This window comes from Ictalurus punctatus, chromosome 26 (genome assembly GCF_001660625.3).
Source record: "Ictalurus punctatus breed USDA103 chromosome 26, Coco_2.0, whole genome shotgun sequence".
NCBI lineage: Eukaryota > Metazoa > Chordata > Actinopteri > Siluriformes > Ictaluridae > Ictalurus > Ictalurus punctatus.
This window is the reverse complement of record NC_030441.2, coordinates 14,172,939-14,187,121: the sequence shown is the minus strand read 5'-3', so window position 1 is coordinate 14,187,121 and position 14,183 is coordinate 14,172,939. Positions and strand designations below refer to the sequence as shown.

General features: G+C 41.4%; 1 protein-coding gene across 5 annotated transcripts in view; it reads left to right on the top strand.

The window, feature by feature from the left end:
• Positions 1 to 3,455, top strand: part of vps8 (VPS8 subunit of CORVET complex) — a 111,662-nt gene extending 108,207 nt beyond the window's left edge. For all 5 annotated transcript variants that reach the window (XM_053676411.1, XM_053676410.1, XM_053676409.1 and 2 more), the window contains one exon: positions 3,257 to 3,455. In XM_053676411.1, the coding sequence (XP_053532386.1) occupies positions 3,257 to 3,400 (144 nt within the window). In that variant the 3' untranslated portion in view covers positions 3,401 to 3,455. The remainder of the gene's footprint in view (positions 1 to 3,256) is intronic.
• Positions 3,456 to 14,183: the final 10,728 nt, after the last annotated feature.

Genomic DNA, 14,183 nt, shown 5'->3' with positions numbered 1-14,183 from the left:
GTTAAGGAAGCAGGTCTACAGTAAGCCCTTTTACTCTGTCTTAGACCGAGGAGGCGTGGCTTTAGCATCCTGTACTGGGCCAAGGAGGCGTGGCTTCAGCACGCTGTACTAGACTGAAGATTCTTAACCTAAATATGCTTTCTGTGCTGTGGAGGCGTGTCCTCTGTACCGCTCCGTCCCAGTGGTCCTAGAGGCGTGGTCTTAGCATTCTGTACTGCGCCAAGGAGGCGTGGCTTCAGTACGCTGTACTACACTGAAGATTCTTAACCTATATATGCTTTCTGTGCTGTGGAGGCGTGGCCTCTGTACCGCTCCGTCCCAGTGAAGGAGGCGTTGCCTCTCTCTCAGTCAGAGAATGTCACGAGTATATACACAGGTTGTGTGTTTGAACAGTATAAATGTCTCTTTTGAATCATAATAAGGGCAGCTCTCTTCCCATCTCTTTGCTGCTTCTGAGAGAGAGAGATATAGAGCAGACAGGAAAGAAGACATATGGAGACAGAACGAGAGGAGTGATGAGAGGGTGGAGAATGAGGGAATAAAGAAGACAGCAAGAGAGAATGGAACAGAAAAGAAAGATTAGGAGATAAGAAGGAGAGGATGCCTACTAATGGATTCGCCGGACAATCTGTCCTTCTTCATATTGAGCTACTCCGTGACCTGTCAGCTCAGTGTCCAAAGAGGGGGGGGGTTGGTCTACACACACACACACACACACACACACACACACATGCACATGAGACTTCCCTACAGTGAAACTATATATTATATTATCCATATACTACAGTATTTGTACTATGTATCATATACAATATATAAGTATCTCAATATAAGTGTATGATATATAACCATATACTTATCATCAAATCCATATGCATACATATTCTATACAGTATACTGTATATATGCTCATTCATGCAGTTATAACATCTAATGATTAAATTTACGGTATTTAGCAGAAGCCCTTATGCAGAGCGCCTTACATTTATCTCATTTATACAACTGAGCAGTTGAGGCTTAAGGGCCTTGCTCAAGGGTCCAGTAATGGTAGCTTGGTGCTGCTGGGATTTGAGCTCACGACCTCCCGGTAGTAGAAAGTCCAGTGTCTTTATGTCTTTGACTTTGACTGTTGCATGGTTTCTGTTGTGAGGTGGATTTCAGAAACTCCTGACCTCCTGGGACACACACAACAGTTTCAAGAGTTTATAAAGAATGGTGCAAAACATGCAGTGAGTGGCAGTTCTGTGGGCAGAAACACCTTGTTGATAAGACAGGTCTAACTGAAATAACCAGTCTGCTCTCACACAACAGCATCTGAGAAACCACAATCCGAACAGGGCTTCAGTCAGTAATCTTCCACTACAGTGCTTTTTGCTGGTCTCTAACCAACTTTTGGTTATTGACTATAGCAATGTGCAATCACCCAAGAGTGTAAAATAATATATAGCCAGTTATATTATATAATGTTTTACCTCCAGTTTCACCTCCACCCACCAAGCTACAATTGCAGAGATACCAACCAGCACGCAGCAACTCGAGCAGCACTGTCTCTCCTATCCTAACGCCGGTGCCTGTAGTGTTGCGGCATACGAGCCGTCCTCCGTGATAGACCACAGACCTGCATCTAGATCTAGATAAAACCTAAATCTTGTCTTCCCCATTATTCCCACCAGAACGTGCAGTTTAATTTGGAAATGCTTCACCTTATGGAAGAAAAATATGTTCACGTTATCTCAACCTAACGAATAGTTGTAGATAGTCTAATCTTTATTTTAATTTCAGGGCACATAAAAATACAAAAAAAAAAACCAAAACACTAGGCTGAAATTAAGTCTTAACATGCCTTGCTTGGCATCGAGTGCATATGAGACAAAGGCAAGAAAACACCGACTGTACACAGACGTGAAAAAAGGCTTTGGTGAGACGTGAGGGGTAGAAACAGAGGACAGAGATGGCAAAGAAAAATAAACCCTTACAGTGAAGGGAGAAAATGAAAAGCGTTTTTTTCCACTGCGCGGTTCGGCTCGACTCGACTCGGCTCGCTTTACTTTTCCGAGCTTGCTTTTCCACTGCAGTTTAGTGTCGGGTGCCGTCTTCCGCTCGCCTTCACGCAGGAATAGCGTTGTATTATGGAAGCCGTGTACGAATACACGGTCGGGCCGTATTCCAAACGCCTTTCCTGTTCACCGAACGCGGAGCCTATTAAGGATGTAAAATAGCGGCGTTAGAACCGTGGTAGTGCTCGGTATGAGTAAGTTAGGTTCAGGAGCGACTTCCATAAACGCCCGTTTGGAAATCGGTAACAAGCGAGATGTAAAAATCTAAGACGGAAACCTTTGTTGTAATTTTAACGAGATAAATTATACAGAATTTTCAATTAATAGAATGTTACTATACGCAAAGTATGTATTACATGACACACATTTATTCAGGCACAATACAGAACCACTCGTTAAGGAGAATTCCTACTCCCTCAGTGCGTGGCTCACAGTTAGTGTCGGCTCGGCTCGCTTCAAAGCTCAACCGGTGGTACTAAAAAAAGGTACCAGGTACCAGGCACTATCCACAGTGGAAAACCCCCGAAAACGGAGTCGAGCCGAGTCGAGTCGTACCGTGTGGTGGAAAAACGGCAGGAATGTGGTGTGTTCGGGGTGCCGTGTGTGCCACATGGTTGTGATGTCTGTGGCTGCTGACTGAGAGGTAGATGATCAGTAAAATGGACCTCGACAGCCAGAAATATTCAGTCCCTGAACTCCCAGTAAGAATTAAAAGCGAGGTAAAATAGCTTATCTCTTATTATCGAGGGTTTCTCTTTCAGAAAAGGTTCCAAGTAGAACATGTTTAAATAGCGGGAATTATTATCCATCCAAAGAAGCCTTTGGGAACCTTATGGAATAATGAGCCTACGAGTCCTTTGTCTTTGTTAGCTTCCGTGCATAATTAACACAGTTAAGAATGAACGAAGGCGACAAAACACGCATTTTAAACAATACAATGTCTGATTTTCCGGAGAGACCAAACTAATTAGCTCGTTTAATGAATGTGGATTCAGACGCACACACGTATACAAGTGTGAAAGAAATAAACAGCACTGATTTTTATAGTAATGAAGAAATGTTTCCCTCCTCATTAAGTTAACGTTTCTGCGTTTGTCAGAGTCATTCTTTCAGTTGTTGTTTTCTTACTTTCAAAATGAAGCCATTTAATAAGTTGAGTAATTTTGTGTGTTTCTCTGGGGGGTGGTTTTGTCTTCCAGTTGGCGATCCTTACAGAACTCACTCACTCCCACAGCAGCGAGAGAACCGGCCTGCTGAACCCCGCCCACCCAGGAACAGGAAGCATCTACCACAGTGAAAACTTCAGCCTCAAGCTTTCTCCACCACCAATGGTGGAGGAGTAGTGCAGACTCCGCCCACTGTTACAGACCTGAATAAATGCGTTGGTGCATATCTCTACGCTGACGTCTTCATGCTTTCACTGGCCTTCACATCTACACCAATGAACATTAGGAAGAAAACACTTGCGGGTATGCTGTGATAGGGAAATAGCCAATGACTAGACGTGCGTCTCATTCAGCTCCCTAGCTCCCCTGGTGGTGACTCAGTATATCGTGTACACGAGTTCATGCACTGGTAAGGACCCTGTCTCACTACACATGGGAACACTAATGACTCAATGTCCCGCGACAGGACTGCGTACTCGCGTTGTAAAACGTCACCACTGGTATTTATCAACAACAGGCAGGACCGATATCTTTGTAATATTATGTCAAATCATTTTTTTAGCTTAATCACATGCGTTTCTGTCATGGGGCTTCAAACAGGAACGTAGGCTAGCGAATGGATTTTTAAAAAAAAATAATTAAACACTTAAAAGTCGTTAACAAACAAACCGTGTATATAGAACGTCAAATAAAGTTAAAAATCGCTAACATAAGTAATCATTCGAGAGCGGAGTTTACAGACAAAGTTCATCTGACATTTTTATTTATTTTATTTTTTTCCAAGCTGAGAGGCTTCAGAAAATATGATGTCATTTCTAGTAGTGGAACATGGTGAACATTGAAGCTCCCTGGTTTTCGCAGTGCATTGTGGGATTGTTTTAAGAGCATGAAGGTTCCAGTACACTGGAAGGATTTTGCGATTGAGACAGCCCTTAAAATGGCCGACTCCCTGATCTGCGTCCTGACTACTGAACTAGGGAGCTGATTGAGACGCACCCCTAGGTTACCATCCTGAAGTAGATCATTTTTCCCATAACAGCGCGTCCCAAATCGTATTCCACTTATACCACGGTGACTTTCTCAATCGTTACGACATGTTAATCGATTAATAAACAGTGCATGCTTTAAAAAAAACAAAAAAACATTTACAGTCTAGTTACAGTTAATGTTGTGGAACGTCCACAATACAAGTTAGTTCCTGTTATTGTTTATTAAACAGTAGTTTCTAGTGGGTTCTTACCACAGAACAAGTGCATTAATATAAACCTATTGTTTGAATTACAGTCAGAACTACCGTCAGGGCTGCTGTTATAGAACATGAATCAACGCCATTCAGATTCGAGATGTTTTTATGTAACAAAGAAAGACATGTAATCAGTGATATGCTGAAGCTGTAAGGAGACATTTGTTTAACATTTATGGAAGGAGTCTCCAGTGTCAGGACTTTAACAGTCAGTAAGTTTGTGCTTTCCAGGTTCTCTATAGCTGATGAGGGAATGGCTGTTTAAAGCTGCTGTAATGTTCCTAATAACAAGACCGTAGTTGTTGGACAGTGGTTCCACAACATTAAATGGATAAGAAGTATAATCATTGGAAATCCTTTAATCCTCTGAAAATTGCTGTGCTTTAAGAAGATTAAAACACTTCATGACATGCTGTTTCTGGAAAATAATCAGCTTTGAGGTGGTGACAGCATCACATCGGCTTGTCGTTGATTATTTTTCTATTACAGTATGCCCCATCACGTTTTATTACTCACATCAATTATAAGAACCAATCAGGTTCTCTCTCTCTCTCTCTCTTTTCCCCCAAAAGCAGGCTATGCCAATTACAAGAGAGTTATATCAGTTTATCAGGGGGGAAAACGTGTGTAATTTGCATATTCATGGAATACAGATTTCCTGATGAGGGTAAAAGTGTTGGCACCTCTGTGCCTTGTTGTCTTGTCCAATGACTTTTTTTTTTTTAAGGGACACCTCAATCGTCACGTTTAATATTCAATATATAAAAACTTGTGGTGACTTTGGTGACTCACTCGATTCAAACCATTAACTACGCAGCTAAACATCAACAGCAATATTCCTGAGAGCAAATCTGCATGATTAAGTATTTAAAAGCGGATCCTGTGCTCTAACTGAGATGAGCTGTAATGGCTTTGGACTGGTGGAGCTGTTCTGCTAATGACGCTATCCGAGACGTGTGACTCCATGTGCTTAGGATGCACGTATAAAGCTTTTAACAGTGTGTGTGTGTGTGTGTGTGAGAGAGAGAGAATGGTGTACATTCAGGACTGAAACAACAGGCGCCTTGTGTGTGTTAAAGAAAACTGTGTGCTTCTTTCATCCCCCAGGCTCAGACAGTGGATTGTTCTGGCCTCAAAGACATGTTTTCAGTGAACAATGAGTCCTTAGCTCTGCTCATACAGATGTGTGTGTGTGTGAGTGCGCATGCCATGTCTGACGTTTTTGTCCTACCAACACTCGACACCATTCATGTGTGCACTACATTACGTTAATAAGTTCTGAGAGAAATGGTGGAGATGTGGGTCAGTAAAGGGTTAAGGCCAGTGTTAGGTGGAGAAAGAGGGGCAGCCCCACGGTGCCATTATTTCCCTACCAGTGTAGTCCGTGAACTGGTTTAATTAACCTGAAATTCATGAGGACGTTGTGTATTATTATTCATCTCAGACCTGTAGAACCATTAATATTTGATCTGCTCCTTTCCTGCTCTCCCTCTCGTTCATACACCCTGAGTAAAAGCTTGTTTGTGTTCTGGAGGACAAGAAAGAATGGCAAAAATAATAATATTGCAGTGCCCAAGTTTAAATCCCCTGGATTATAAAGAGCTGCTTGTCATGGCTGCAGCGGCTAACAAACAGCTTACTACACACTTCAGTGTCCGTAGAGGCTCCAAATAGACTTTCTGGATGTTCCTTCTTTCATTTTGTTATACGTTATTTCTACTGATCTTTCAGATCAACGTTTTAAAGTGAATGTCCATGTTTAAACAATCCAAAATAATCTGTGCAGGATAATCCATTCATCCCATCCATCCCATTCATCCCATCCATCCATACATCCATCCATACATCCCATACATCCATCACATACATCCATCCATCCCATTAATCCATTCATCCATCCCATTCATCCATCCCATCCATCCATCCATCCCATTAATCCATCCATCCATCCCATTCATCCATCCATACATCCCACCCATCCATACATACATACATACATACATACATACATACATCCCATACATCCATCCATCCCACCCATCCATCCATACATACATATATACATCCCATACATCCCATCCATCCATCCATACATCCCATACATCCATCCATCCATCCCATTAATCCATCCATCCCATCCATCCCATCCATCCATGCATCCCATCCATCCCATCCATCCATGCATCCATACATCCATCCCATACATCCATCCATCCCATTCATCCATCCATACATCCCATTCATCCATCCATACATCCCATCCATCCATACATCCCATACATACATCCCATACATACATACATACATCCATCCATCCATCCCATACATCCATCCATCCCATACATCCCATACATCCATCCCATACATCCATCCATCCCATTCATCCATCCCATCCATCCCATCCATCCATACATCCCATCCATCCATACATCCCATACATCCATCCATCCCATACATCCATCCATCCCATACATCCCATACATCCATCCCATCCATCCATACATCCCATACATCCATCCATCCCATTCATCCATCCCATACATCCCATACATCCATCCATCCCATCCATCCATACATCCCATCCATACATCCCATACATACATCCCATACATACATACATACATACATACATACATCCATCCCATACATCCCATACATCCATACATCCCATACATACATCCATCCATCCCATTAATCCATCCATCCATCCCATCCATACATCCCATTAATCCATCCATCTGTCCGTCCATCTGACCGTTCATCCATCCATCCATCCCATCCATCCAATTTCAGTACCGCTTATCCAACACAGGGTCACGGCGAGCCTGGAGCCTTTCCCAAGGAACTCGGGGCATGAAACGCCGGACACCCATCACACAGCACAATCACGGACACATTCACACACTACGGACAATTTGGAAATGCCAGTCAGCCTACAACGCATGTCTTTGGACTGGGTGAGGAAACCAGAGTACCTGGAGGAACTATAGAATTATATACTGTGAATTTTTCATGCCTAAGAACCTAATACAAAATCCTTGAACCATGTGAAACTATTAAAATGCCAGGAACTATGTAAGGAATTAAACACATAAGGGTGTGCTGTTATGGGAAAATAATCGACCCACAGGGTAGTGTGATGAGTTATTGTTACCACCATGGAATTGATTTATTTTCCAATAACAGCAAGTCCCAAAGTGTTATACTCCTCTTCTACTACAGCAATTTGTCAACAATTAGACGTTTTATTCTAATTATTAATGATACATCAAGATTTTTTAACCATTTATGGTTACATTTAATGTTGTGGAATGCCCACAAAGCAAGTTCTTGTTATGACATGAATTATAACAGCTACAAACAGTCATTCTCTCACGAGTCTCTCTTTTTTCTCTCTTTTACTTACGTTAATGACACACACACACACACACACACACACACACACACACACACACACACACACACACACACACAAAAAAAAAAAAACCTCATCATGTAACCCACTAAAGGGCAAACTATTCAGTCCTGAAAACTTTCCCATGGTGGATAACTTGCTGTTACAAAGTGCTGACACTAGAGACCCCTTACATAAATGTTAAATCTTTATCATTTAATCATAAATTGAATCTGTTTTTTATTAGTCTTAGATTCTGTGGAGTGTCATCCAAGTCCCTGCGAATGAGCTGTTCATTAATATAAACCTGTGATATGAATTACAGCTGGTACTACTGTCACAGCTGCTGTTTCCAGTCAGGATTTGCATTTTCATATCCTCAGCAGTTTATTTAACAGCTGTTAAGAAAATATAACAATTATTATTTTGATCACTAACCTGCTCAGATATTGCACCGAGCATATTATTTTTCCTGTGGTTAAGTCTCCAGGCAGGTCGTAATTCTCTAATATTTTTTCAATAATTACACATGATAGGTCGAAGCCATTACATTTGTGTAATATAATGTGATTTAACCGAATCACCAATGCGAATCACCGATCCACGAAGAGTTGATCATTTAAAAATCCTGTTTTTAAAGTCATGAATACTTTGGTCACGTGTTAAACCAAACCAAAGAGCTACATAAAGTTCAGTTCGTTTAAGTTCATTGTTTTCATTTTTCACTTTCTAGCATATTTCACTAGCTAGCTAGTGGCTTAGCAAGACATGCTGTAATGTTGCAAATATACTTCTGGAAACAAGGCTGTTGGACAAGCTAGCAGTTGCTATCATGGAAATGAAGGTGAACAAAGTGGTCAATAAAATAGCTGCTCTGAGGAGACACTCTGGTTTATATGTTGGACCAATGATGTGGACCAACAGCATCCAGCCAATCATCAATCATGTTGCCAGATCATTCAGAATGCTCCACATGTTACACTAGTATGTAAGTGTTCCAGGCTAGGGGGTGTAGCTTTGGTGGGGCTCCATTAGTCGGAGAATCAAAGCAGCTAACCAGTTGGAAATGAAAAGTTTCATGGACCTCAAAATGATCAACCGGCCTTCGTTTTCCATAGTTGATTGCGATTTTGTGCAGAAATAAATACCTCCTGCTGAACTGCAAGAGGTGTGCCGGGGGATAACTCATGATTAACAGCCTGTAATTTCAGTGGCTGTGTTAATACATTTGCAAGTGGCGTGGCATGAGTAGGATATTAGTGGAGGTTGTTTAAAAAGGGAATGTGAAAGTGAGAATAAATTTTTCGCATGAACAACCTCGCACCTTTTTAGCTAATAAGCCCTCAAATTTGGGAGACATTCAATAATAGCAAATACAGAGTGAGAATATCAGATATCTCCTGCAGTATGGCATTTCAGCTCCTGGAAGAAAGGATCCGCGTGCATTTCTGAGGAAATATTGTGCAGAGTCAAAACTGAGACTGTGTATGCACTTTTTCATTGGGGAGTCACTGGAGTGAAGGATCTGGGACACTCATGGAACATTCTAGAGTCTCAGAAATGGAAGAGGTCTCTGAAGCGCTGAGGCAAGCTGGGTGTGAGGCAGCCGTCAGGATCGTTTGCTGTGCTATAAATGTCTGTAGAAGTACTGGTTCTGCAGTGTGAAGAACATCAGCTTCTAATAACCTTGTGCATGGTTTTATTGTAGTGAGAAGCTCTCTCTCTGCCCTGTCAATCTCAGTGAGCCCATGTATTCGGAAGATAGCGGACGACTCTTTCCTCCACGTGTAGTATGCTGCTTTGGGACGTAGCATGACCAGCAGTTCAAAGAAATGCATTTGACTGGCTTCATGTGTCTCGGTGGAAGCACATGTTCGCCTTCACGCTCCTGTTGCTAGCTGTCATATGATAGTGGAGAGTTGGCCGGTGGGTGGTAACTGGCAGGTGACCAAAATTGGGGCAGAAAAGGGGTTGAAGTGTGGTCCAAGATGATCCTGAGACAACCATCTGACTAGCCATAGTGACACCATCCCTTAGCTGTAACTTGACTTCAAAAGTCAAATGATTGATTTGTGAGAATTATGGGGTGTAAAGAAGGTTCTTTCATTTTGATCACATCAGATTTTCAGGTCCAGTTAAGTCTGGCTAAGACATTAACTGTGCTGTAAAAGCTCTACAGTAGGAGCTTCAGCACCGAGTTCCAGAGGGAAGTACAACTTTTCTCATCGGAGACAAATGTCTCGGGCAGCTCGGAGGGATTTTGCTGCTTTTCATCTGTAGGCGGTTTCAGAGGGCAATTTTCTTCAATACTCTGAGGCTTAAGGGATCTTTTAGAAAGAGCAAATCACCACTACAAAAAGGGAAGCTCATCGCTCAAGGACAGCTCATGCTTGTTCCCATACAAAGTGTTTCAGTTCTGTTATTCTATTCATCTCTGGCCTTTTTCTTTCAAAATGCCTGGAATCATGTAATGATTTTGACGCCGAATTATCCTTAATAAGGACAGTCTTGAGTGCTAATAATCAAGATCTCAAGATGATGCATTTACTAATCTGACAAAGATGTAGTAGTTACGTCCGCTGTTTCAACACCTTTCTTTATGGGCCCTTTCTATTTCCCTTTGTCAGATTTGTCAGCTATTCCAAGCTCCCCCACCTGCAATTTTCATGTCATGTAAAGGGTTTATCACTATCCACTGAGATTTTAGGGTAACTCGCAATGTGGGTGGTCTCATAAATAGTTTTGATGGAAAAAAGAATAAATAACACCACCAGGGTGCATGAGTGTGCATGAGTGTGAAGTGTAATTTACAAAAGACAAAAGACTGCATTCTTTCATTTTATAGAAGAAAACCATAGAAACACATAGTGCTAATGCTAATAATATTATTACTATTAATCAGGCAGTCATGTTACAGCATGACGATTCATAAAATCGTACAAATACCGGTCATGAAGTTCACATCAAACATCAGAATTGGAAAGTAATTTGTCAACTCTAGGTGATTTTGACCATGGCATGATTGTCGCTACCAAACATGCCGGTTTAAGTATTTCCGAAACTGCTGATCTCCTGAGATTTTCATACGACACAACAGTGTCTAGAGTTTACCCCGAATGGTGTCGAAAAACATCCAGTGAAAGTAATTCTACAGGTGGAAATGCCTTGTTGATGAGAGAAGTCAGAGGAGAATGGCCAGACTGGTTTGAGCTGACAGGAAGGCTACAGTACCTCAAATAACCGCTCTTTACACACGTGGTGAGCAGAAAAGCATCTCGGAACGCACAGCACATCAAACCTTGAGGTGGATGGGCTTTAACAGCAGAAGATCACATCAGGTTCCACTCCTGTCAGCCAAGAACTGTGCACACAGCTTCACTGAAACTGGACAGGAAAACTTCCCAGATGTGAATATTAAACGAAGCTCTTGACCTGTAGCTTCATGATTTTATGCATTGCACTGCTGCTACATGATTGGCTGACTGGATAATGACATGAATGAGCTCATGAAATTTTTAAAGTGTCCCGTGAGTGTAAATATAAATGTTAAAATAGAGTTTTCAGTTACACACAAGAACACAATAGACAGTTGTGTATACTCAGAAATGGTCTAGAACGGTATAACAGTGTAAGTCTTGAGCAAGTAGGCCAGAAGAATTTTAGTAAAGTCTAACAGCATTCAAACAGAACGCTGAAAGGTAATTCTTTCTTAGCAAAAGCTCGTTTCAAAGAAAATCTATTAGCTAGGCTATTCCTTGCAGCTTTTCTTTTCTTTACCTGCCCTGGTTTTCTCGCCCCGACTAATTTCTGCCTTTTATCACTTCATAAGCACAGTGGCCGTGGCACACACGGGGGTCAACCGCTCCGCAGAACAGGAACAGAAAATCATGAGCTCCCAAAGGAAACAAAAGCTGCATTTCTGCCTCTTTTGATCTGATCAAAAGTAGTAGGTTGGCGTATATGGCAGTTCATAATCTTGTGATCCACAGCCAGTCGACTATTACACTTATAAAACACGCTTCACTCAGCGAGGCCTGTGTTTAATACTGGCATAGTGCACATTCACGGACCTTCGATTTTCGTCGCCTGTGCCTGATGGACTCCCAGGTTCAAACGTTCAGGATTAAGAGGATGAAAGTTTTAATTGTGTTGCTGTTGTTATTTTGATCTGCCCTGTGAAGCCATAGCCAGATACTAACCAAATGATGGAGGGGGAAAAAAGAAAAACTCTTTTGGGCTGGTGCTCTCGAAGAGGTTTTGTTTAGTGGTCATCAGATTTTCTAAACAGAGAATAGAATAGACTTTTATCAGAATAGAAAATAATAGATCATAACATTTCTTATAAGTGTTTGGACAGCACAACTTACTATTTACGTCTTTACAAAACACAGCATTTCTATCAAGAACAAGAATGTTTTCTTGTTGGGCACAATGGTGAACAGTGATTGATGGGTTGTTGAGAACATGTGTGTGGTGTAGCTACTCAAGACTGTGGCAGGATGAAGACAGACGCGTGGGAGGCAAAAGTTGGACAAAAAAAGTACTCTTTTAAATTTAATTAAAGTGGGGAAGGGGATGGTGAGGGAGTGTGGAATAAAGGTGAAGATGGGTGTCATCACGGTCGTCCCAGCGTGGGGAGCAGCATCGAGGCTGGACCCAGGAGGCTTGCAGCTGAACATGGGCGCGGGCTCAGGGAGCAGTGCTGCTAGGAAGCGTCATCTTCTTCGGGGGTAATATCTTGCCAAGCCTAAATTCAGCCCAAGAGCCGACCGTCTGATGCAAAAAGAAGTCTCCAAGAACCCCAAAATTTCATCATAGGCTCCGCTAGTAAGTCTTGTAACTGTTGGTGTCAAAATGCATGCTTCTCCAATCAGAAAGAAATTGCACAAATTTGGCCTGCATGGGAAGCATGCCAGGAAAAAGCCTTTCGGTTGGCCAATGAGCATATAGGCAAAGACCAGACCTTTTGGAATAATTTGTCTTGAACAGATGGATCAACAATAGAGTTGTTTGACCACAGTAACAGCAGACACTTTAGTGCAGACCAAAGATAGCTTTTCAGGAGAAGCACCTGATACCATTTGTGAAGCACGGTGGTGGAAATGTTAGGGTTTGGGGTGCCTTAGCCGCCTCAGGGACTGGACAGGTTGGATTAATTGATTTAACTATGAATTCTGCATCTTATCAAAGAGTGCTTGAAGATAATGTGAGGCCACCTGTCCAAAAGTTGAAGTTGAACCGAAAGTGGACCTTTCATCATGATAATGATCCTAAGCACACTGGCAAAACCCATGAAAGAATGGCTCTAAAAGAAGAGATGGAGGGGTATGGAATGGCCTAGTCAAAAGCCGGATTTGAATCCCATTGTAATGTTGTAGGTGGATTTGAAAGGGGCAGTACATGCAAGAAAACCCTCAAACATCTAGCAGCTGAAAGAATATTGCATGGAAGAGTATTTTAAAAAATCCAGCAAGTCTGGTGGACAATTCTGCAAAACACCTACAAGAAGTTGTTTCAGCTAAAGGGGGCAATACTAGCTTCTGAGGCCAAGGGTGTACTTACTTTTTCCACAGAAGAATATCACATCTATTGATATTTCTGTTGAATAAATGATTGAAAAATAGATATTTTTCCTTATGGTTTTGTTCAAGTATATCACCTTCATTAATAGGCACAAATATGATCAAATGTTTGTTCGTCCAAATATGCCAAAAATGCCAACCATTTTCATGGGGTGTTCTTGTTTTTTACATGATTGTAGGTGGTCTGACCAAGTGGAGGTGTGAATAATCACATCGTCCAGGTAGGTGGCTGTGAACTGTTGATGTGATCTCAGGACGATGTCCGTCAGGCGTTGGAAGGTTGCTGGAGATCCATGTAACTCAAAGGGGAGAACCCGGGAGAACCCGGTTCCCACTGCCAGTGGCCATTAGAATAAAAATTATAATATTTATTTTTTAAGTATGTATACTTACAATTCTAGTATGCCTACTTGTTTTTTAAGTTCAAGCTAAAAATTAACTAGCTTACCCTATGAATTAATTTACTAAGTAACATTGACCTAATTTACTAGTACATAGAAGTTTTAAGCAAAGAAATATGAAAGTAGAAATCTGTACAAATACTAAACAATAAGTATGCAAAATATGTAAGCTTTTTTTTAAAAAAAAATTGTACACAAATTAAGTATGGACACAAAGTTTATATGCATACTTAACAAATAAGCATGCATTCTAGAATTTTGAGTATGCATACTTAAAAAATAATTATGCCTTTGGTTGAAGGTTTTCATCCAAAAACTAGTTATTGTTTAGGTTCATTGG